Below are 20,897 nucleotides of genomic sequence, written 5' to 3'. Positions count from 1 at the left end.
GTCCAAGGTGACGAGTCACACAGTCTCTGATCAAAAGTTCTTTTACAAACCAGGGTCACATAGTCATACGTTTTCATTGCTAAGTGCTAACAGAGTGGGCACATCCAACACTGATGTCACTTCTATTCATTGCATTATGAACTTGCCGGCCAAATGTATAGCCTCAATGTCAGGCAGGGCATTGGAATAGAATGGAATACCTTCACAACCTCCATATCTCTAAGTATTCCCTTCTGAACTTTCCTGACTCTCCCTCCTCCCCCACACCCCTCTCCCTGAACTGTCAAAGTGGGTGCGTTTACAAGCATTAGCGTCTCTGATAGTGCACGCACACACATCACCTTACATCAAAAGATGGGGATAATGCACAAGACAGAAACGAGAGAGAGAGAGAGAGAGAGAGAGAGACAGAGACAGAGAAAGAGAGACGGAAGGAAAAGAGAATACGTTTGCAACCTCAGCCAAATCTCCAGCCCAAGGGTTAAGTGGTTAAAAAACCCTTCCTTTTAACGAGAGGTTTAAATAATTCACAGGTTGAGTAGAGAGGTGAGAAGGGCGAAAAGAGGCATCATTATTCATTATTAATAGCTTCAGCTGTTGGAATGGCAAGCCCAGACCGTCCATGGACTACAGAGAGTCGCAGGTGAGGACACTAGGAGACAGGGAGGCGGGGAGAGTGGAAGTACGGCCACGTTAGGGGACTGAGGGGCACTATGAAAAGAGAAGAGGTGAACATGCAAGGAGGGAGAGGTAGGGAGGTTGGGTGAGGCCGTCACCCAAACGAGATAGACCTCTGTCGGTCAGCGTCACCCCTGCACACCCGAGAGCTCTCTGGAGAGGCCCAACTTCAGAGCTGGGAACGGATGAGAGATGGAGCGACGTGATCCAGAAGAACGAGGAACAGGAAACTCAGAGACGCGTCATTGTTAAAAGGCTTTCGACAACTGGTGTCAGATGGCTGAGCGGTGAGGGAGTCGGGCTAGTAATCAGAAGGTTGCTGGATCATTTCCCCGCCGTGCCAAATGATGTTGTGTCCTTGGGTAAGGCACTTCACCCTACTTGCCTCGGGGGGAATGTCCCTGTACTTACTGTAAGTCGCTCTGGATAAGAGCGTGTGCTAAGTGACTAAATGTAAATGCAATGAACTAAACGAGGACTCGTCGATCTTCTGCTAATAGTCCGCTTCTCTGAAAAAATTGATTTCTCCCTCTCATATTTATCAATGTGTGCAGTTCATGGTGGAAAAGTCTGGTAGTAACGCGCGCGTGTGTGTGTGCACACTTCACACAAGACAGTGACGGAAGGCCATTTCTGGATCATTTAGCAATAAAATTCATCATGGCGTCGTTAAAAGCAGGCCGATGTCAGATCCCCGTGTGCAAGGCGGGCCGTGCAGCCTGGTGGCTGGCGGAGGAGGCTGCCGTCTACCCTGGCCTCTTATCTCCCACCGAAACGTGGAGCGACAAATGTGTCGCTTCGGAGTCGGAGCATCTGTTTGGATTTTCACTCGAGTTTGTCTCTTTCACACACACACACACACACTTGCAAGGCATGCATGATTACACACACACATTCCCAGACACGCAACCACATGCAGGCTGGAATACAAATATGAACACACACACACAGGCAGACTCACCCACAGTCTCTGAACACAAAAGCCGGCCGAAAGAGCAGCTAAGCAGCACCTCCCAGAGGCCTGTGTCAGTACTGCATGCATGGACTCGCATGGCGTCTCCGCGTACAAAGCACACCAAGCAGACTGAATGACACAGCAGACACGGGAGCCAGAAAAGACCAGAGACAGACATCCAGAGGGGCTTACGTCCTGGAAGAGGCGTTTGTCCTGGGCCAGCCGCTTGGAGGCCAGGGTCTTGGTGACGTGGTAGAAGGTGAGGAGCGCGCGGTGCTGGGGCAGGCCGCCCTGGCCCTTCACCGACTCCAGGAGGATGGGGATGAGCTCCGGCCACTGTCTGGGACAGTCCAGGCGGGCCACCTTGGCTGTCAGCACGGCAATCTGGGTGGCTATCTGACAACGCACGACACAAGAGGGCAGGTTAACGATCTGGGTCGGAGATAGCCAACCATAACTTGTCCATAACACAGACGCGGCTGCGTCATGGACAAGTGTGTGCGTGCGAGTGATTCTTCTAATAACGGCCAGTGCACGGATGGCCAAACGTTCATCCGATATTTGTATGAACTTGTAAGTGCGAAGATGGATGGCTATTTCAGAGAGCAAGCTGGAACAAAACACATTCAACAGGTCTAAAACACACAAGACGCACTGTAATGTATTTGATAGAAAAAGTTCACACACACGCACTCTTCAGAACTAAAATATGTTTTTGTGTTCATCTGTTATACACCAGGGGCCCGTTCAATGTAGCATTTTTACCGAATAAGCCTGGCTTATCAGTTTCATTCCCTGACATAAGCCTGGCTTATGCGGCAAACTCTCCCTCACGGAACAGGCACCTGGTCATTTCAGCACAACGACAGATAGTCGCTGTGTGCAGCATATGGACAGTGTTTCCTCGTGACTTAGCCGCACGCGCTCGGTCAGCCGTGCACGAGCAAGGGTACAGAGACATCAGGTGTTTTAATAGCAGCCGTCGGTCTCCATATGCGAGCAGTCAGTCCTGATGCAGCAATGCCGATTCCTAGAGGACACTCAGGCCTGCAGTGGCGGGGGAAGTGACCCACATTTGGCACCGAGACAAACTGGCTTCCTGTCTCGGCAGATGTCCTCACGTGGCTTGCTTCCAGAGTCACCTAGTGTTGTGGGCTTGGAGCCCACCAAAGCCCAGCCCCACCCATCCCAGCCCCACCCATCCCAGCCCCACCCATCCCAGCCCCTGTGACCGTATCGACGGTAGACCCCCCCGCTAACCTGGTTGACGGGCTCGTTGAAGTTCGCGATCAGGCCGGCTCGCAGTGAAGTCTTCTCCTCTTCTGACAGAGCACTGTAGGGGAGAGGCGCGCGCACACGCACACACACAGATACCATCATTGAGAAGGTTTTTAATATGGGGAGTGAGGAAGTCGAGGGATTTGATCTGGAGTGAAGAACTCAGCCATGCTAATGCAGAATACAGCTCTGTCTCTCTCTCTGGGGGAGGGAGGGGGGAGCCAGACAGCTAGGGTTCCAGTTTTGATTACATTTTCTGCTCGCTCTCCATAACCTTCCATCTGACTTGGGGCGATGAGATAGAACAACATTATCGGCTGGGTGCTACTGTCCAGGCGTGGCACTGGCCTCTGCCCAATGTATGGACCAGCTGATATCCTACCAGCCGTCTTCTGCCTTTGGATCCAATTTCCAGGCTCGGGCTTTCATATATGGGGGCAGATAAGACGAACATGGCAGAATGCTGCGTGCTAGCCGCCTGTCCCTGCGTGACCTGCACAAACGACTCCAGACAGGGCCGAGGGACACTCTCTTCCTCTCTCCAAACGAGGGGGGGGGGGGAAGGGAGGAAGAGGAGGACGACAGGAGGGAGAGTGAGTGGGCAAGTCTCCTCGCCAATCTCCCTCTGTCGTTTTTTTCGAATTCCTCCGGTAGAGTATTGGTTTTACTCCCCTCACTCTCGAAATTTTTGCCCGCTTCCTATCTGATTTTTGGGGGGCACCAAAGCACCCGTTTAAACCAAATTAGAGCTACGTTGCCCAGAGACTTTTGCCTCACACTGGTCCAAAAAAATTAATACCAAACTTTTTAAAAGACCTCTACATGAAAGATCACGACTTTCAAATGGAGGATGTGGGGATTTTAGAAAGAGGGTGGAAAGGTAATGAAAGAAAAGCTGGAGACTGCTGAGGCAGAACTAATTGCCTTTCGGGGCTTGTTCGATACAAGGCTCCCTTCTTTGGACATTCATTCGCTTAGATTTAATAACAATTAGCTCATCGGCAGTCTGAGCACATTCGAGTTCTATAGCAGCAAATGTGGACAACACTGGCTTTGGTGCTGCCAGGAGCCGAACGCACAATTGAATTCGACACAGATGAGAGAAACAGTCAAAAAGAGAGAGGCTGTAAAAGAAAAGAAAAAAAGTTTGATGCAGACAAAAGAGAGGAACGAGGGGGGGGGGGGGGGGGAGGGTAATACACTAATAGAGAGAGTAGGAGAAACAGAGGCTACTCACTGGGGTGCCACTCTCCTCCAGTATCTGTCGATGCCGTTCTTGAAGTACAGCACAGCTAGCCACCTGACGTTTACGTCCAACAGGTGGTTGGTAAAGATATTCTAGGAGAGAGATAGAAACAAGTCCAGTTAACACACATAAACTCCACAAACACACACACACACACATTACCCAAAAATAGAAATACACAGTGAACATTAGACATTTTCGAATTGACTCGTTCGCTCGCACACATGCTCTCTCTAAATTGTCTAACATATTTTCAATCCCAACTCGGCATAAAAATCGGGTTTACTTTATATTTGATAGCATGCAAAACTGTGTAACAGGTTGGGACCCGTTGATGTTTATCTACATAACGTTCGCCCTCCGTCGCTTGAAGAAGCGGCTTGGTGACGTGGAGTCACCTCTTCGCCAGCATTTTCACCTGCTTGATATGCACGCACGGTGAGCACAAACAAGTGCATCGTTTATCTCCTCATCAGTAAGCCAAAGAGCCTGTCTGTCATGATAACGATGCCCAGGTGGACCAATTACCTCTGGAGATGCCAGACAGGACCACCTTCTTTTTTTTGTTTTTGAAGAGCCCAGTAGTTCAGTGGATCTCTGACAGGCTAGCAAGCGCCAAGCGGACAAGTCAACTTCTCCAGCTTCAGATAATTGGATGAGGAAGTTTTTGATTTTGATTTTATTGTTTTCATAAAAGGCATTCGACATAAAGGCTATGACAAGTGATGTCGGCATCCTGCGTTTGAGCGTGTACGCTGAGAGAGAGAGAATCCCCTACCAGTAGCACAGAGTAGAAGCCGGGCTGGGTCTCCCACTGTCGAAGCTGCTCCTCTGCGGGCTTGAGGAGGGCCGTGTCCTGACTCGTGGCCTGGGTCAGGGCCTGCAGCACCACCGCACTGGCACTGTCCATGTCCATACCTGGGCCTGGGGGGCGGACGGGTGACGGGTGAGGTACAGCGCGTCGAACATGAGCAGTGATTAGGACCGTTCGATGGTGGGGAGAGCCCTCCCTCGCTCCGCCTCCGCTCGACCCGGAGAGACGTTTGGGAACGCGTCGAGGAGTGGGGGGGGCGGACGGGCGAACGGGCTTGGCTCTCCCCCCCCGCCGCGAACCCACCTCTTTGGGATGAGCCGGGGTCGCGCGGACGCCGAGGAGGAAGAGGCACAGCTGCGAAACATGAGAGCGCCTCAAACCCGCGTCAAAAAGACGCCCCCCCGCGCGCCACGCACGCGCGCGCTCTGCGTGTCATCCTGCTTTTATTCATCTCTAATCACAGCCTACTTCTTCTCCTCGCCCTCTTTCATGGCACATCGTACAGACACTTTCAAAGCAGAGGGGAACACTCTGTAGCGGCGATGTCAGCGAGGCACGGGGTGCGTGTTCAGAGACCGCCTGACAACAAAGGGCTTTACCTCCACACAGGGGCTTCTTTGACACAGCTTCTCTCCCCCCCCCCCTCACCCCCCCCCCCCCCCCCGCCCCTCCATCATCCAGTCAGAGCGTTCAAAGGCCTGCTTTCCAGCTCTGAAAGTGTTGTTACGTTTCAAAGGGTTTGGGAAGTGACACCGCAAGTCCGCGTGTCTCCTCCGTGGATTGCAGCGCTCGAAGGCAGACCTCCAAAACAGAGAGACGTAGCTCCCATAAGCAATAGCAAAGTTGGTCCCAGACTTGTTCGCTTCACAACTTTGAAATGTACTTCCAAGTACTTTACTCTGCAACAACTTTTCGCGAATGAAGGTGTTTGTGACTAGAATAGGAAGCCTACATTAGCACCACGCCCCAAATCCAATCAGGTTTGAAAAACAGCATACATAACTAAAACTGCAACACCTCGTCAGCCCACAACCTATGGGCCTACTTAAGAACAGTTATCTGCTCATTAAAAACAAGTCCCACTTAAACATTTCCCATAACCCGGTAATCTACACTGCATGTACTCTCATAGAAACATATCAGACACCCATTGTGGATTATGTGTTGCTTTCTACTACTGTAACATCGTCTCAAGCACTCAATAACTTGCTGAAAGCCGTAGAAATTCCACATTGGTCCATTTAGCTTTTAAGCTACCACCCGGTTGTTGAGATGAAGGGCATGTAAGCACCCTGGCATTCTAACACCAATGTGACAGTTGTGGATGAGGCAGTTAAAAGATAGAGCATTGCAATCAAGCCATTTAGGGAAAGGCTGAATTGATGGATGTATCAATTTAGCAACACTGCCATCTAGGGCGCAAAGAAGCTCACTACAATATCATTCTCACTGTTCACTACTGAATTAGAGCAATTTAATTTTAGCCTGGAATGTAGAAAGTAGCCTGTCATATCAGTCTAAGAAGAAACAACTGACTTGGCTGGAGGAAAGAGTAACTACTAAGAATAGAAGGCACTAACTTGGGACCTGTGAAAGCACCCTCTGAACAATTTGCCAAAATCATAAGACTTGGTAGTTGCTTGTTGCCTTTTCATACAGTCGATTATGTGTGTTGGGAAAGGCCTTGGTAAGGGTAGATTCTTAACCTGGTGACTCTTGGGGAATAGCACAGTTGAATAACCTCTTGGTTAGTTTTCTTATTCACTTGGAAACATCTGATCTAGTAACCAAACAAATATTCTTATGCTTTTCAGTCTGGAAACCGTGCAACTTGTCTTGTAGAAACGCTGTCGTCCCCATCACGGCATCTAAAAGATGTGTTACATTAGCTGTGGCAAAACATAGCAACAATCTTTCCTAATTGAGCCAAAACAAAAGCAAACGTTAGTCATGGAGCTAACAACATGACAGCAAAATTAAGATGGGTCAGCGTCCACAAAATCTGGACCTCATGCGGGAAGACTGTTTGTGACAAATAGAATGTCAAAAATTATGCGACAAAAAGGAACCATCACAGAAACGATTCTGTAATTTTTATTTGGAATGGCAAGCTACATAGCTAGCACTGGCTAACCTGTAGTGTCATAGGCTGCCTAGCAAGAATATAAACAAATAATCCTCCAACGCTTCTTTGTAAAGATATTGCATGAATTACTCATGATTTAGACTCACCTGTTAATGGTACCTCGGTTGATAAAGTTAACCTGATGCTTGTCTCAGCTAATCTGAACACACGCTGTCACACTGGCGCGCATACGAGCACACAGCTTGACGCTCGTTGATGACGACACGTAAAGTAGCTCCTCCTATTGCACCGACTCGTTCAAAGGATCTTTCAAGTTTATTTGTAAGGATCAAGTACATGCATATTGGAATTCCTGATCCTGCTCCTCTCGACAGTTTCCTCGAGGTCGAACCCAGGTTCTAAATCTTAATTTGTAAATAAATAAATCCTTATGCTATATTAAACATTCTCATAAACAATAAAGCATGTATTAAGTGTGCATAAGCACTGTGTGCAATGTGCAAAGTCCAGTATAGTAGCCTATCTAGTGTTCAGGGTAGACAGGTAAAGAGACAGGTGCTGGCAGTTATGGGGTGGGAAGTAGTAGGGAGGTAATCTAATGTATTAAGAGTGTTTGTTTATTTGCTTGTTTTCTCTCTGGTAACTTTTCTGTTAATATGAAGAATAGTGTCATGTTTTCTGTGGAGAACAGGCTCTTATAGCCTTATAGCTTTGAAACTGTGCTTTGTACCTGAATTAAATCATTGAAAAATCTCAATTTAGCCAGCACTAGGTAGATAAAAACATTGTCTTTGCTTTTAGTTAAAATACTATTTTAAACTTCCTTCATTTATTCTGTGTGGTTAGCTTTTGTTCTTCCAATTATCTGTTATACTCCACGGTGTGTGTGTGTGAGTGTTCCTGTTGTGTGAGAAATGGATGGGAGTGGCTAATTCTCCAGAATGAACTTGGATTTCACTTGTCTGGTAGGAGCAGAGAGACACAGTGGGTAATAAAATAGGCACTCAGTGAAGCATCTCCAAAAGACCATGGATTTCATTGGGTTGTTCTTTGTCTCACTTGGTTTTGCTGTTGTTTTATTTTATGGAGTGAAATTACTGCTCTTTGCCAGGATGTTTTACCCCAGAATTTGGTTCCCACAGCCCAAGTCTTTCTTCACCTCCATGGGAGAATGGGCAGGTAAGATGAATCCGATGTGTGTATATGAAACAATAATTTAGTTCAAGACACATTTATCCGAGGTTACGTACAAGGGGGAACTTCAACCTCTTGATCCAACTGTGTATGTGTGTGTGTTTGTGTGTGTGTGTGTCATTTATAATCCAAATAAAATAGCTCAAATATTTCACAGCACAAAGACTCAGTCCACATGCACAATGTTATTTTTTCTGGTGCAAGACAGAGTATTTCAAGCATTCCTTTGTGCCACAATTCATCAGGCTGCAAAACAGCACCAAAGAACCCCCCAGCCTAAGCCAATGTCATCCCCCAAAACCTTCCCTCGTCACATTGTTTACATGTTAATATTGATCTTGTTTTATAACGTTTTTAATGTTTATATTGTTCATGTTATCTGTTTATCACTTCCCCATTGTATATATTTTTTGCATTATTCATTTATCTCTACATTTCACCTGTCTCTCTGCTGCTGTAACACCCAATTTCCACACCTATTATTCAGAACCTGATCTTCTAACCAAAACGTAACAAAAAAAGTTACTATTGTTTAAATAACAAATTGCCCGTGCATGGTAGTCCCTTGTTTGTAATTGAATGCAGCAACTTTTAGCTCCATCAGAATCAACGTGGCGAGGAATAAATCTGTATTAAATTTCTAATTTCCTAGACATTTATAAGTTCAGCTTGTCATTGTAACATAAACCTAGGCGTCCAGGAAATCAATTTGACAGGTTTATGAAAGAATCTCGGAGAGAGAGAGGAGGAGAGTGGGTGACTCTTCGTCATTTTATTTGTGTGATGCCAATATCATTTTAATATGTTTTCTTCAGAACAGGTCACAACGTATACACACATAGCATTCTCTCACAGTGATGTTGTGACTCATTGCAACCACACATGGTCATCATTTCCCCGATTGACCATATCATCCTCTGCCACAGCAGCCCCTGGGAACCTTCCCATCAGGCTTTGTCACGCACTCACTACTTGAACTAGGTGCAAAGACACAACTAAACACACACACTTAATCAATCGTACACACTCTCTTCAGCGTCGCTCTGGTGCCCGACACCTTTCTTGTCTTATTGGATCTTCTGTCGTGGCTCCCCAGCCTCCCACGCTGCTGGCAGGGTGTCTCTTTCCACATAAAGGACCATCAATGCAGAGCCAACCTTTTTCCCAAGCTTCTCTTCCATTCCATTCCAGGACAGGAGAAAAAAAGCCAATTAGAACAGTATGTTCTGGGACAGTAAGTATTCTCTCCGACCCATTGGAAACCAAATGGACATGACTTTGTTTTCCCTTCCGGAATGTTCCCTTTCACTATCAAGTATCCTAAGACGTAGGTGGGATGGGTTGTTTGTGAGAGTGGGCGTTTCGATTTCTGTGTGTGTGTGTGTGTGTGTGTGTGCTGAGGGGGTGGGGGTTATCTGTGTGTGCGTGGTTCTGCATCAGTGTGTCTAAGTGCGTGTGCCTTTGCGGCATGTATCTCCGCAGTTTGCCATGCCTCTCGTGTTAGCAGTGTTGCAGTAGCTAGAATGTTCTTCCCATCTCTTTCCACTGTAGCTCTTTGACCCAAACCATGCTAAAGATGCTGGCAATGGTGAGGAAGAATGACAATGAGTGGACTCAAAGGAGTCCTAACAAACATGCCTCTCAGGCCACTGAGAAGCTCAGACTGAATACCTTGGAGCCAAAGTCCACAGCTCTAAAATGGATGCCATGAAAAACTGTAGCTTACCGATTCTGGCTGGTTTAGCCGGCAAATGGAAATGTTTGGTTTTCTGTGGTTGTGCTGTTGTATTTTCAGTGTGTTTAGCCCGTTTTGTGTGTTTGGTATGCTTGTATGTGTGTGTATCTGCCTGTGTTTCTTGGTGCATGTCTAATTGTGTTGCTTCACAATGGGAAACACAGGGAGAAATGGAACAAGCACCAAGTGTAACAAAATTTGAGACAAGCGTAAACACAATTTTGTCTGGCTTGCTGTTAAAGTCAAACATTTTGTGTTTACACTTGCCTGGCACCAGAGAGTGGTCAGACACAAACAGAATACCTAAATGTAATGAAAAGCAGTGCAAAGACTGAGACCTTTAAATGACTTAAGGACAGGGAAAAATCACAATGTAACATGTTTGACAGACAGATAGACATTTTTGCCACCTTCTTTATCAGAGCATAGGGACAGACTGTGTGTGTGAGTACACTGTGCTAGAAAGTGCGATAGCAGAAGCCTAAAAGTGTTTTGATTGACTGCAGGAGAAGAGAGGTCACAGTGATCAGCTGAGCTTTGGACTATCAGTGCCTTGTGTACCAAGACTGGGCACTGCAGAACTGGATTTGACTGAATGGGACATATACAGTATATCTGACAGCTTTTCTGTTTGTCTTTCTGTCTGTCTCTCTCTCTCTCTCTCATGCAGTGGTCACTGGTGCATCAGATGGCATAGGAAGAGCCTATGCTTTTGAGGTAATCTAGATGGCGAATGTAACCTTTAATTTAATGTTAATTTAATCGCTTCAAAATTCAACATTCAGCATATTTTTCAATAGGGAAATAACCAATAAAGCGTAAATAAAGATATTGTTATCCGCTGTTGACCTGATCTTTGACCTCCACCAGCTAGCAAGCCGAGGCATGAAAATAGTCATTCTGAGCAGAACCAAGGAGAAACTGGATCATGTCGCCTACGAGATAGGTGATTGGATCCGATATCAGCTTATGTGCTTCTTTCATTATCATACCATAGTGTTATAGATACATATCCTGTCTTTCAATACTGTAACTATAAAACCTACTGAAGATTTATTTTTGGTCGCACAGAAAAAAACACAGGACAGAAGGTTGATGTCCTGGTTGCAGACTTCACCAAGGATAGCATATATGAAGGTCTCAAGGAGAAGCTGAAGAACCTTAACATTGGAGTTTTAGGTCAATGAACGGCACACCTAAATATACATATAAAAAGCCTACCAAAGTAGATTCAAATCCATGTATCACTGTGACCTACTCATGGTTTAATCAACTCATTCAGTGAACAACGTGGGTGTCCTACCCAGTCATCTTCCCTGCAAGTTCCTCGAGACTAAAGACTTGGAACAGGTGAGAGGAGACACTTGTACAGCATAACAAATGTTGTCATGCATTACAAGTTCACCTTACTTTACCCCCCTACCCCGACCCTCTTAGCCCTGCCTGTCCTTCACTTCAAGACCTAACATAGAGACTGGCTATTTTCCTTTGCAGGGAATCACTAAAGTCATCAACTGCAATGTAAAAGCCATGGTCCAGGTAGGAAAATGGATCTCAAAGTACAAATGTTACAGTTTGCTTCACTTCACGTTTCACTTCACAAGTTGTTTTTATAATAAGCAACAGCTGTGTTTAGGTTCCTGTTCACGCGTTCCAAATGTTTTTTTTGCATTCTCTTCACAGATGAGCCAGATCATCCTTCCAGGCATGGAGCAGAGGTTTTTGTCCTCATAATGCTTGTCAGAAGCAATTTTATTTGAGTTCAGCCAATCCATTGATAGGAAACACAGGTTGCTCTCTCCCGATAATCATGCCCGTTTGTGTGTTCGTCTGTGTTTGAATGTCCGTGTCCACAGAGGGAAAGGAATGATAGTGAACATTTCCTCTGGGGTAGCTATAGTTCCCTCCCCCCTCTACACCATGTACTGTGCATCAAAGGCTAGTACTCCCCGCTCGAAACTTCACACAACACCTGGAGATGTAGAAACAGCTACTCAAGGGTTCGAACCTGATGTGTGAGTGCGTCTGTCCGTGTTCCTGCAGTTGTTTGTGGAGAGAGTCTCTCAGGGTCTACAGGCTGAATACAAAGCCAAAGGAATCTTGATACAGGTATATTGCCTCCTCACAACCTTGTCCAACCCTGTTCAGATTCCCTCACACCATTTTTTTAAAATACTTGACATACTGATAACGACCAAAGACTTTGTCCTGGTTCTATTGTGTGTGCTGTGATCATGATTCATATATTGTTGTATTGTATGGTAGTAGATAAGCATTGTCAGGACCTTTGTTTCATTTATTGACATCAGACAGTGGCCCCATTCGGAGTGTCCACAGCCATGACCGGCTACCAGAAGCCCAACTTAGTAACTCTGACAGCAAGGGACTTTGTCAGGACCTCCCTCCAGTACCTGACTTCTGGAGACAAGACCCATGGAAGCATTTGTCACACTGTCCTGGTAAGATACACAATGTGACGCCCAGGTCTGCTGCGCTGCACTGCACTATGATGTGGTGAACACAAACAGTTTCTAAATCCTAACCCGATTCCACATGTTGTTTGCCTGTGTGTTTGTGCGTTTTTACGCCTGTGTGTATGTGTGTGTACTTGTGTCTGTTTCTTTATGTGTATGTGCAGGGCTGGCTGGTAAAGAATGCTCCTTTACAAATCCTCCACAGTGAGATCATGCAGGACAGCCTATTGGAGTATGTGAAGAAGAGGGTTGGGTCATAGGTCGCCTGTGACCTACAGTTAGGCTTGTGGATATCTTCCTCATGGCTGTATGTTTGTAAATAAGATTAACGTCAGATTAAACCCCTGATAGAAGTTCAATGGTGGTCAGTATTCATGGTTACATAAGTAGGTCTTAATTAGGTGGCAACTATAAATCCTGTGGGGGCATCTTGGTGCCTCAGCGGTTAGGCACCAGGTCTGGTAACCACCTCCAGGGATCAGTATGTCACAGCGGGATCAGCTGCGTCTTTATACAGGAGCTCTTTCACTTGCTGAACTTTTGAGCCATAGACCTTCTACCATCTGTGGTCACACCAGTGTACATGAAACAGTTGACTGGGCGGCTTGCTGGAATTACTGCCTCAGGCTTCAAGTGAGTAGTCAAAGCTCCTAAAGCCTGACCATGGTGAAAGAGGCCTAAGACTATGCTATCCCATCTCAAAATCACCACTGAAGTAGATCAGTGCCCATATTTATCTACATATCTGAAACTGGTTTCTGTTATGAATACTGACTGACTGATGTCGAACCTACTTAAGAAAACACAATCAAAATAATTGTACCATTGACCAGAGTCAGATTATACTTTATGTTTGCTACTTCTGAAGATGACTCACTTAAGTGTTTGAAAAGGGTTCACTTGATAAGTAGGAGAATATTTAGAAATAATAGCATGTCACAGCCGATTAACAATAAACCTTTGGCCTTCAACGCAAAGTGTGTGCGCTTATATAGATCATGTTTAAATGCATACAATTAGAAATAATAACGTTTCAATTTGGAGTCATCAAGTTGGAGATGACTACATCTGGAACATGAACTGCAGTAACAGGAGAGTTGCCAGCTGTCCAAGCTTGGTACCATTCACCCACCTACAGTCATCCCTACAGGGACACAAGTGGGGTAGGAGAGAGGATTCTGACTCCAACCTGCTCCATATGTTGGTCCCATCACCAGTCATACTGAGCACACGGCTCCTCCAGAGATTGGCTATGGATCTCACTGCAGGAGGAGAAACTGGGAAACATCATGGCCAAAGAAAAACAATACCAATGTTCCTGTTGTGGAGGACAAACGGATATCTTCACAATCTACATTTTTCTTTCGCCTCACTCCATGATAGTGAGTATGAAGGCGGTCAAATTCTTCGGACAGTTTTTGACTGGTACTGGAGATATACTACACACGCAGAAATATTCAATCCGTCTAAAACCGCTGGTTATATACCACCATTATAGCAAAAAATAGGATCAGCTGTACAGGCAAATCTCTATATATAATCTGCAATGTCACATCAAACCCCACAAGTATTCAGAACTCCTATTTGTAATATGGCTCCTTGTTATAGTTTCACACATGAACATAAAGTTAGCTGGCTGCGTGCTCTGCACTTGACAATAGATGGCTAATCAAGGATACTGTAGGTCTAAAGCTGTTTTTTAAACAACCCATTGTAGATCTGATGATTACAGATTGAATTACATTTTTTATTACGAGTCACATTCACGTCAGTTGGGTCTGGTAGAAGAGCAAATTGTGTTCGGTTAAAAGGTGTGTAGTTTAAACTTTGACCCAATACCACGTTTTCCAATTTCCATCCCAAAACAATTCCCACAAGAATCAGAGCATTATTATTTTACAGGTCAGGCTTCCAAGAAACAAGATCAAATACAACGAGCCGTAGTGTACTTGTATGTTTTTGGATGCAGTCAATGATATGGCTCTTCAGTATTCTTTAGTAATAAATAAAATGAACAGTAGAGTTGAATGTCACCCGCTTGTGCTTGCCCAGCCACGGGTAAAGTTACCGTTAAAAGCTTGTGCAGCCCGTGCCTGCATGCTGTTCTTGCTTCTGTAGTATGGAGTAGCCCTTTCCCCTTCCATGAAGTCATAACAATATACAGACCACTCCCTATGATTCACTGTTTGTCACTGATGTGTTGGTTCTTATGTTCAGGACTGATCCTAATTCATTGCCGTAACAGACCATAAAAAAGAGAATGCTTCTCGGAAAAGTCGTCTTTTGTGAGAGAAGATTTATGGTTTGTTAAATTATGCACTGTTGGTTGGCCACTTGCGACCACTCAGGATTGGTTCTCCCTGTACCGTTTGACAATGGAAAAGCTTTGTCATTTTGATTTATAAAAATAAAAAATGTTTTTTGCCTTTGTCTATGAAAAAAAATTGTTCTCTTTTTAACGGGCAGTTCTGTTGTTTTCTTCATGGTGTTGGATATTGCGTGCTCAGTGAAGTTCCTTAAGACTTAGATAAACTTAACTTAATTGATTGGATTTTTTATTCCAGGTTTAATTTTGACCACTACTTGTGAGACCTTGATTAAACACACAAAACTTAGATTTTTAGTTTATTTCTATAATTACATTGTTCATATTATTAGCATTGTTTGTGTATTGCCAGTCAACAGTCTAGTAATTCTGGAGTCCACTGTACATGAAAACAAATATATCAGGTTTGCATTGACTAGTGTCCATAGTACATATGGTGATTTTGAAATTGGAGAGTAAATTTACATACAGATAAATAGACACACACACCTTCCTGGAATTATAGAGAGAGTGCAACGCCCGTGATGCAGCTAATGATTAACCCTTGTGTTATCTTCGGGTCATTCTGACCCATCAGGGATTGTGACCCACCGTCGTATTGCAACAACTTTACCGCTTACAAAAACAAAATGAAGCATTTCCTTTTTAACCGTTGGGCTGTCTCAGACCCCCACATTGCGATTTCTATTTGTTTTTGTATGGGTAAAAGTGGGTAAACACAACGATGGTTCGTTATGAACCTTTGGGTCATGTGACCCGAAGGCAGCACAAGGGTTAAGATAAGTTGATAACCCTAGTTGATGATAATAGCTCAATGCCCGCCTTGTTCTCTTTAAACTGGGCCCACCATGATCACCACAGCGTGTAATGTTCATAAAACACCCCGTTTTGTAAAAAAAAAATTCGCAATCACTACGGCACAGTTGGCAAATGTGTACCCTCATTCTCTAAACGCTGCCTCAAAGTCCCACACCATTAACACTATTGGCCACTACACTAGTATCACTGTGGCTGAAGCTAGTTCTTCTAATCTAGTTTGACAGAAGATCCTTTCATAACTAAGTTGGTTATTCCAATATAACTAAATGAAAACATATCAATATTTGTTTTCCTTCAGCCTGCGAGGTGAGCAGTTAGTTTAGGGCTGTGTTATTGGCTCCACTTACCACACACGGTCTTGCTTTCATTATCTACTCCACTCCACACCCTAACTGACCTGCTTGTTACAAAAAGCTGCACATTTGATATCACCTCAAATATAGCCCACTTGCTTTTTACCCGCTTTACTGCACGTCCATAAGTCTTGAGCCATACAACTACCAAATGTAAACTTCATACAATAACCAATTTGCGAGACAATAGAGCCACAGACAGACACACACACATACAAATGAACACACACACAGACTCCTGGCATTATAGTATGAGGTAATTAATCAATCAATCAATTAATACATGTATTATAAATTATTATTATTATTAATTCATGAATTGCTCTGCATGTCTACATCCAACACCAAAGGACAACCAACATAATGAAGGTCTAAACTAATAGGGGAGCATAGGGGAGGTTTGTATGTCCATCAATTACAGCAGGTGGGATGACCCCTGTACGGTTCTATTTCTATGCTGTATTCCCAGAGAGGGAAAGTAGACACAGCCAAAATCTTTTAATCACGAAACCTTACACAACCCTTGTGTTCCAGTGTGGCCAATGCATTATCTTGACAAGACAACTACCAGAAATATATAATATATATGAGTTATTCTGGTTCTGATGTTCAGGGTCTGATGGGCTAGTTACTGGTCAGCAGTGAAAAATGGCTGCTGTTGCTTTCTTCTTGTTAACAGCACAGGAGGTTTCCTTCTGCTGTGGCTGTAAGCTTGGTCATGGTGTGTTCATGTGTTTGTGCTTTCTATAACATTTGAGAGGTCGGCAGCTTTGCATGAATCCTATCAGATCCCCAGTCACAAGGGAGCGAGCATGAGAAAGAGTAGAGAGAGAGAGAGGGGGGGGGGTGATAAAGGGGATAAGGGAAAAAAACTGATCGTTTATCAAGTTGTGGTTGGTCATGAATCTTAGAGGTCCCATGACATGATATTTCACTTTAAGAAGTTATTTAACATTATATATGAGTTCCCCTAGCCTGCCTTTGGTCCCCCAGTGGCTAGACATTTCGATAGGTGTAAACCAAGCCCTGGGTATTCTTCTCTACCTTTGAGAAAATAAAAGCTCAGACGCTAGGTTTTGAAAATGTTCATATAATGAAGTCATAATTGGGAAAGTTACCTCCCCTTTCTCTGCTTTGCCCTCGCTGAGAATTTGGCACACTAATGAGAAAATGAGCTACGAACGTGCGGGCGCTATAATCCTTTATACTGAAGACATAATGGCTTGCAAACAAGCTTAAGCATGGGAGTTAGCCCCGCCTCTTTCTTCCTCATAGCATTTAAAGCTACAGACACAGAAACAGTATGTCCTGAGGAAAGCTCATGGTGGGACTGCTCGTAGTGGCTGTAATTCTGGACCAAGGCTGAATTTTGGGAAAGAGACTTCAGATACAGTATTAGGGGACCACTAAGGCCTATATAAAAGCATCCAAAAACAGCATGTCATGGGATCTTTAATGAGGAGTACCACGACCATATTAGTCTGTTGTCTCATCTTCAGCCCTGGAGGTTGTGTCCAGTCAGTGAATTATATTTGAATGATATTTTGCAAGTGCAACAGACTCTGTAAAGTATTCTGGACACACCACTGAAGTGAAGTTGCATCGCGTTTTGAGTATGTGGCACCATCTAGTGGTAGTATGCGGTGATAGCAAATAAATAGCAAATTATCTGTCAAACATTAACTCTAGAGGGCAGCACCATAACATGTCTCAAGGCAACTCAAAGTGGACTACACAGGAGCAAAATGGTCTGACAAGGTCTGAAAAGTACAATATCCAGCTCTCCAGTTGGCTTACGTCAGCGAATCCTTTCCCGTTTTTTAATCCATCTATTTAAGTTATCTGGGTTCTTTACTTTGTTTGTTGTGAGGGAGTCAATCGCTTGCTCAACACTAACGCCATTCAAACATGACTAAACTTCACAAGGTTCAGGTGAAATAATGGGAATTTCCAGGAAGATACCTATTTAATACAACGAGGTTGCTGTGCACTTCTCCTCCAAGCCACAGTCAGGAAGACTGCATGTTACGCTCAGCAGAAACCAAACAGGTTCCTCTCTCTCTCTTTCAAGCAGATGGGGCTTTCCACACCTCAGGTACTCTAGGATAAACACACTGCTCAAACCACCTTTTAATTACTCACTTTCAAAGTTCTCCCTTGATCTAATGCCAAGGTATCAGGTTCGCCCATACAGGCAAAGCACGTCTATCCTTTCTCAAAATGTTTCTTCGCATTCAACTGATGAGACCAGGGTAGAAGAGGGTTGCTCGGTTGAAGGCGACGATTGAAGACAGGTTTAGTAAGCCCTCTAGCTTCTTCTCTCCAGTGAGTCTTGTGTGAGTGATCTACTGTATGTGGGTGGGCGTGGGAGAACAGAGATTTGAGGATGCTCCCTCTGCGAGTCTTTTCCTTTACAAATCTGTCCCGTCGGACTCCAGGTTGTTGTCTCAGTAAACAGAGAAGAGAGAGAGAGAGGGGTCAGAGGGTGGTCCAAAACCAGCAGGCTGTACAGCAACCGGGGTCCACCTCAGCCCACCCAGAACACACGGTCAAGAAACTGGACCACTGACCAATACGGATACAGGCTTGCCGGGACCAGAACCCAAACCGAAGTCCATCTCCCCAGTAGAAGGGACGATGGAGAGGGAAAGTATGGGGAAAACCAGTCAAACAACACCATCAACCACCGCGTTTCAATGATTCACTTCTGATTGGGATAACATTCATGATTGGGATAGCATTTATTGAACGCGAGTAAAAAACATGTGTTCGGTCAAACTAATTGGGTTCACTTACACTATGCAAGATTTCAGACTATAACGTTTGGCCTGGTGCCTATGCAGGAATGTGCTGATCTTGTCAGTAGATTGGCACACCAAGGTAAATATTTCAATATTGATATTTTCCAACATATTTTTGTGACATGATGACTACCTTGTCTCAAATTGTGTTTGTTTTTTTCCGCACATCTAGAACGCTTCTCTCTGAGCTTAGAGGGCAATTATAGCTCCCGAGCAGTTACACCAGCCAACTCTCACAGGCTCCGAGGAGGTCTTTGAAACTCAAGAGCATAATTCCGACCCGTCATCTTCTTCTTAAGAGCACGCCATCAGGGAAAGGGTGCACTGTCAGCCGGCAAAATGAAGGGAGAGAGGGGTGACGGAAAAAGACAGAGAAAAAAGCAGAGGAGAAAGAGAGAAAGAAGGAGAGTGACCGAGAGAGGTAGAGGATGAACGAAAGAGAACGAGGACGGGAGAGATGAAGGGAGAAAACAGAGAGGCGTAGAGAGGGGCACGACTCCCGCCCCCCCCCCCAAAAAAAAAAAAAAAAACTCAGTGTTCACATATGGCGAGGCTTTGCTTATGTAGCCCACTTCAAGGCGAGGGCCCTGCAAACATAAACAGTGGAGGGAGTACAGCTGGGCCGGGGGAGCAGCCGCTTGCTTACTAAAGCTCCGCTCCACTAAACAATGGATCAGATGACGCAGACGCCTCTGGCTGAGCTACAGAGAAACGACACAGAAATGCCTTTCCTCTGTACGTTTATGCCTCTCCACTTTCAATATTTACTTGACGGAAAAACGTACAAGTTTCCGTTCCTTTTGTTCCTGCTGAAAAGAGAAAGAGAGAGAGAAACCTCCCTCTGTTCACCCACCTTTCTTTCACCTTCTGAAAGTTACTTTCCCTTTATAGTCAGAGGTGAAGGGACAAAACGTTTTTTACCTAAAACTACCAACCACAAACTTGCTAATGTCTTCCTTCAAAAGTCACTTTATTAAAGGAAGTGCTGGAGAGGAGTATTGGACACGTTGTAATATATACTGTCTGTACTGTTTATGTAGGTGATAAAACTAAATAGATTCAAATCCAGTTAGGTTAGTGTCTGTGCTGGTCATTTATATTCCGAGAGTGAAGTTTTACTTCGTTTCCTGCCGTGTTCTGGAATGGGGAGAAAGACATTTAGGATTAGCCTGTGTGTGTCTCTGTGTGTGTTAAACCCTCTCTGGGTTATATCTCTTTTATTACCTAGCACAATGGGGAGAGGAAGGAACCAGGAACCACTGATTCAGCCCAAATTACAGCAAGCAGTTGTCTAGGTAACCAGAGAGGAATGGAAGACCAATGAGATGTCATTTCCTAATGAAATGAGGGGAGGGAGAGATAGATAAAGAGAAAAAGGGGAGAGAGGGACAGAGAGGGACAGAGAGAGGGAAAGAGACATAAAATATCACCAGAGACCTCCTCAGAGAGTTCCTGTGAAAACTGCAAAACATACTTATTGTGGACTGAGTCATCTGAACAATCCATACTGTTTTATTGAGTAATTGTTTGTGCTTAAGTAAATTGTACTGTGGACATGAATGTTTATGAATAAACACAAAAATAGTTGTTATGTGCGGTGTGTATTTAAGGCTGAGCGGTTAGGCAATCGGGCTATTAATCAGAAGGTTGCTGGTCCAATTCCCATCCGTGCCAAATGACGTTGTGTCCTTGGGCGAGGCACTTCTCCCTGCTTGCCTTGGGGAATGTCCCTGTACTTACTGTAAGTCGCTTTGGAGTGTCTGCTAAATGTAAATGTAAAGGAAATATATGGAGTGTGTTGAAATATGTTATGTTTTTCATAATAATCAATAAAACCACCCACCCTGCTGTGTCCAATAGTCATCCTAAACATTCTCCTTCATCCCCATTAGAGAGAGGGAGCATTAGACGAGCTGAAGGATCTGAGAGATGAGAGGTATCTGTTACCTGGTGGTGCCCTCATTAGCTAACCTTGTCTAGCTTGGCCAAGCCTTGCCTAGCTTGGTGTGTTTGGAAACCAGATCTCGGAGTCCCCAAGTCTCTGAAGGTCAACAGCCATTTTACTAATCTAACCAAACCATGTGTCATGGGCTGACTTTTCCAAATAAACCCAGAGAGGGAGAGAGAGGGGCTGTCGG

General features: G+C 44.7%; 2 protein-coding genes across 5 annotated transcripts in view; one reads left to right on the top strand and one right to left on the bottom strand.

Annotated features, from left to right (window-relative positions):
- Window positions 1-7,320, bottom strand: part of ipo11 (importin 11) — an 86,948-nt gene extending 79,628 nt beyond the window's left edge. For 3 of the 4 annotated variants that reach the window (XR_014742239.1, XR_014742240.1, XM_084690192.1), the window contains exons 1-5: window positions 7,204-7,319; window positions 4,936-5,081; window positions 4,149-4,249; window positions 2,894-2,966; window positions 1,826-2,029 (exon numbers count right to left, since the gene is read on the bottom strand). Coding sequence is in view for 2 of the 4 variants with exons in the window: in XM_084690192.1 (XP_084546318.1) it covers window positions 1,826-2,029; window positions 2,894-2,966; window positions 4,149-4,249; window positions 4,936-5,073 (516 nt within the window). In the remaining 2 variants the exon portion in view is untranslated. Of the gene's footprint in view, window positions 1-1,825; window positions 2,030-2,893; window positions 2,967-4,148; window positions 4,250-4,935; window positions 5,082-7,203 lie in introns of all 4 variants that reach the window. The other variant, XM_084690193.1, reaches the window with a different exon arrangement.
- Window positions 7,321-8,025: 705 nt separating this feature from the next.
- Window positions 8,026-12,819, top strand: hsd17b3 (hydroxysteroid (17-beta) dehydrogenase 3). The gene is made up of 11 exons (XM_084690194.1): window positions 8,026-8,236; window positions 10,657-10,703; window positions 10,857-10,932; window positions 11,058-11,165; window positions 11,269-11,336; window positions 11,481-11,525; window positions 11,670-11,704; window positions 11,843-11,924; window positions 12,030-12,095; window positions 12,296-12,445; window positions 12,625-12,819. Exons 1-11 carry the CDS (start codon window positions 8,086-8,088, stop codon window positions 12,718-12,720), a joined length of 924 nt encoding a protein of 307 aa, XP_084546320.1. The 5' UTR covers window positions 8,026-8,085; the 3' UTR covers window positions 12,721-12,819.
- The last annotated feature ends 8,078 nt before the right edge of the window (window positions 12,820-20,897 follow it).

The sequence above is a fragment of the Hypomesus nipponensis genome, chromosome 24, assembly GCF_054491055.1.
Source record: "Hypomesus nipponensis isolate SF chromosome 24, ASM5449105v1, whole genome shotgun sequence".
Classification (NCBI taxonomy): domain Eukaryota; kingdom Metazoa; phylum Chordata; class Actinopteri; order Osmeriformes; family Osmeridae; genus Hypomesus; species Hypomesus nipponensis.
Note: the sequence above shows the minus strand (reverse complement) of the source record. Positions and strands in the feature narration are given on the sequence as shown.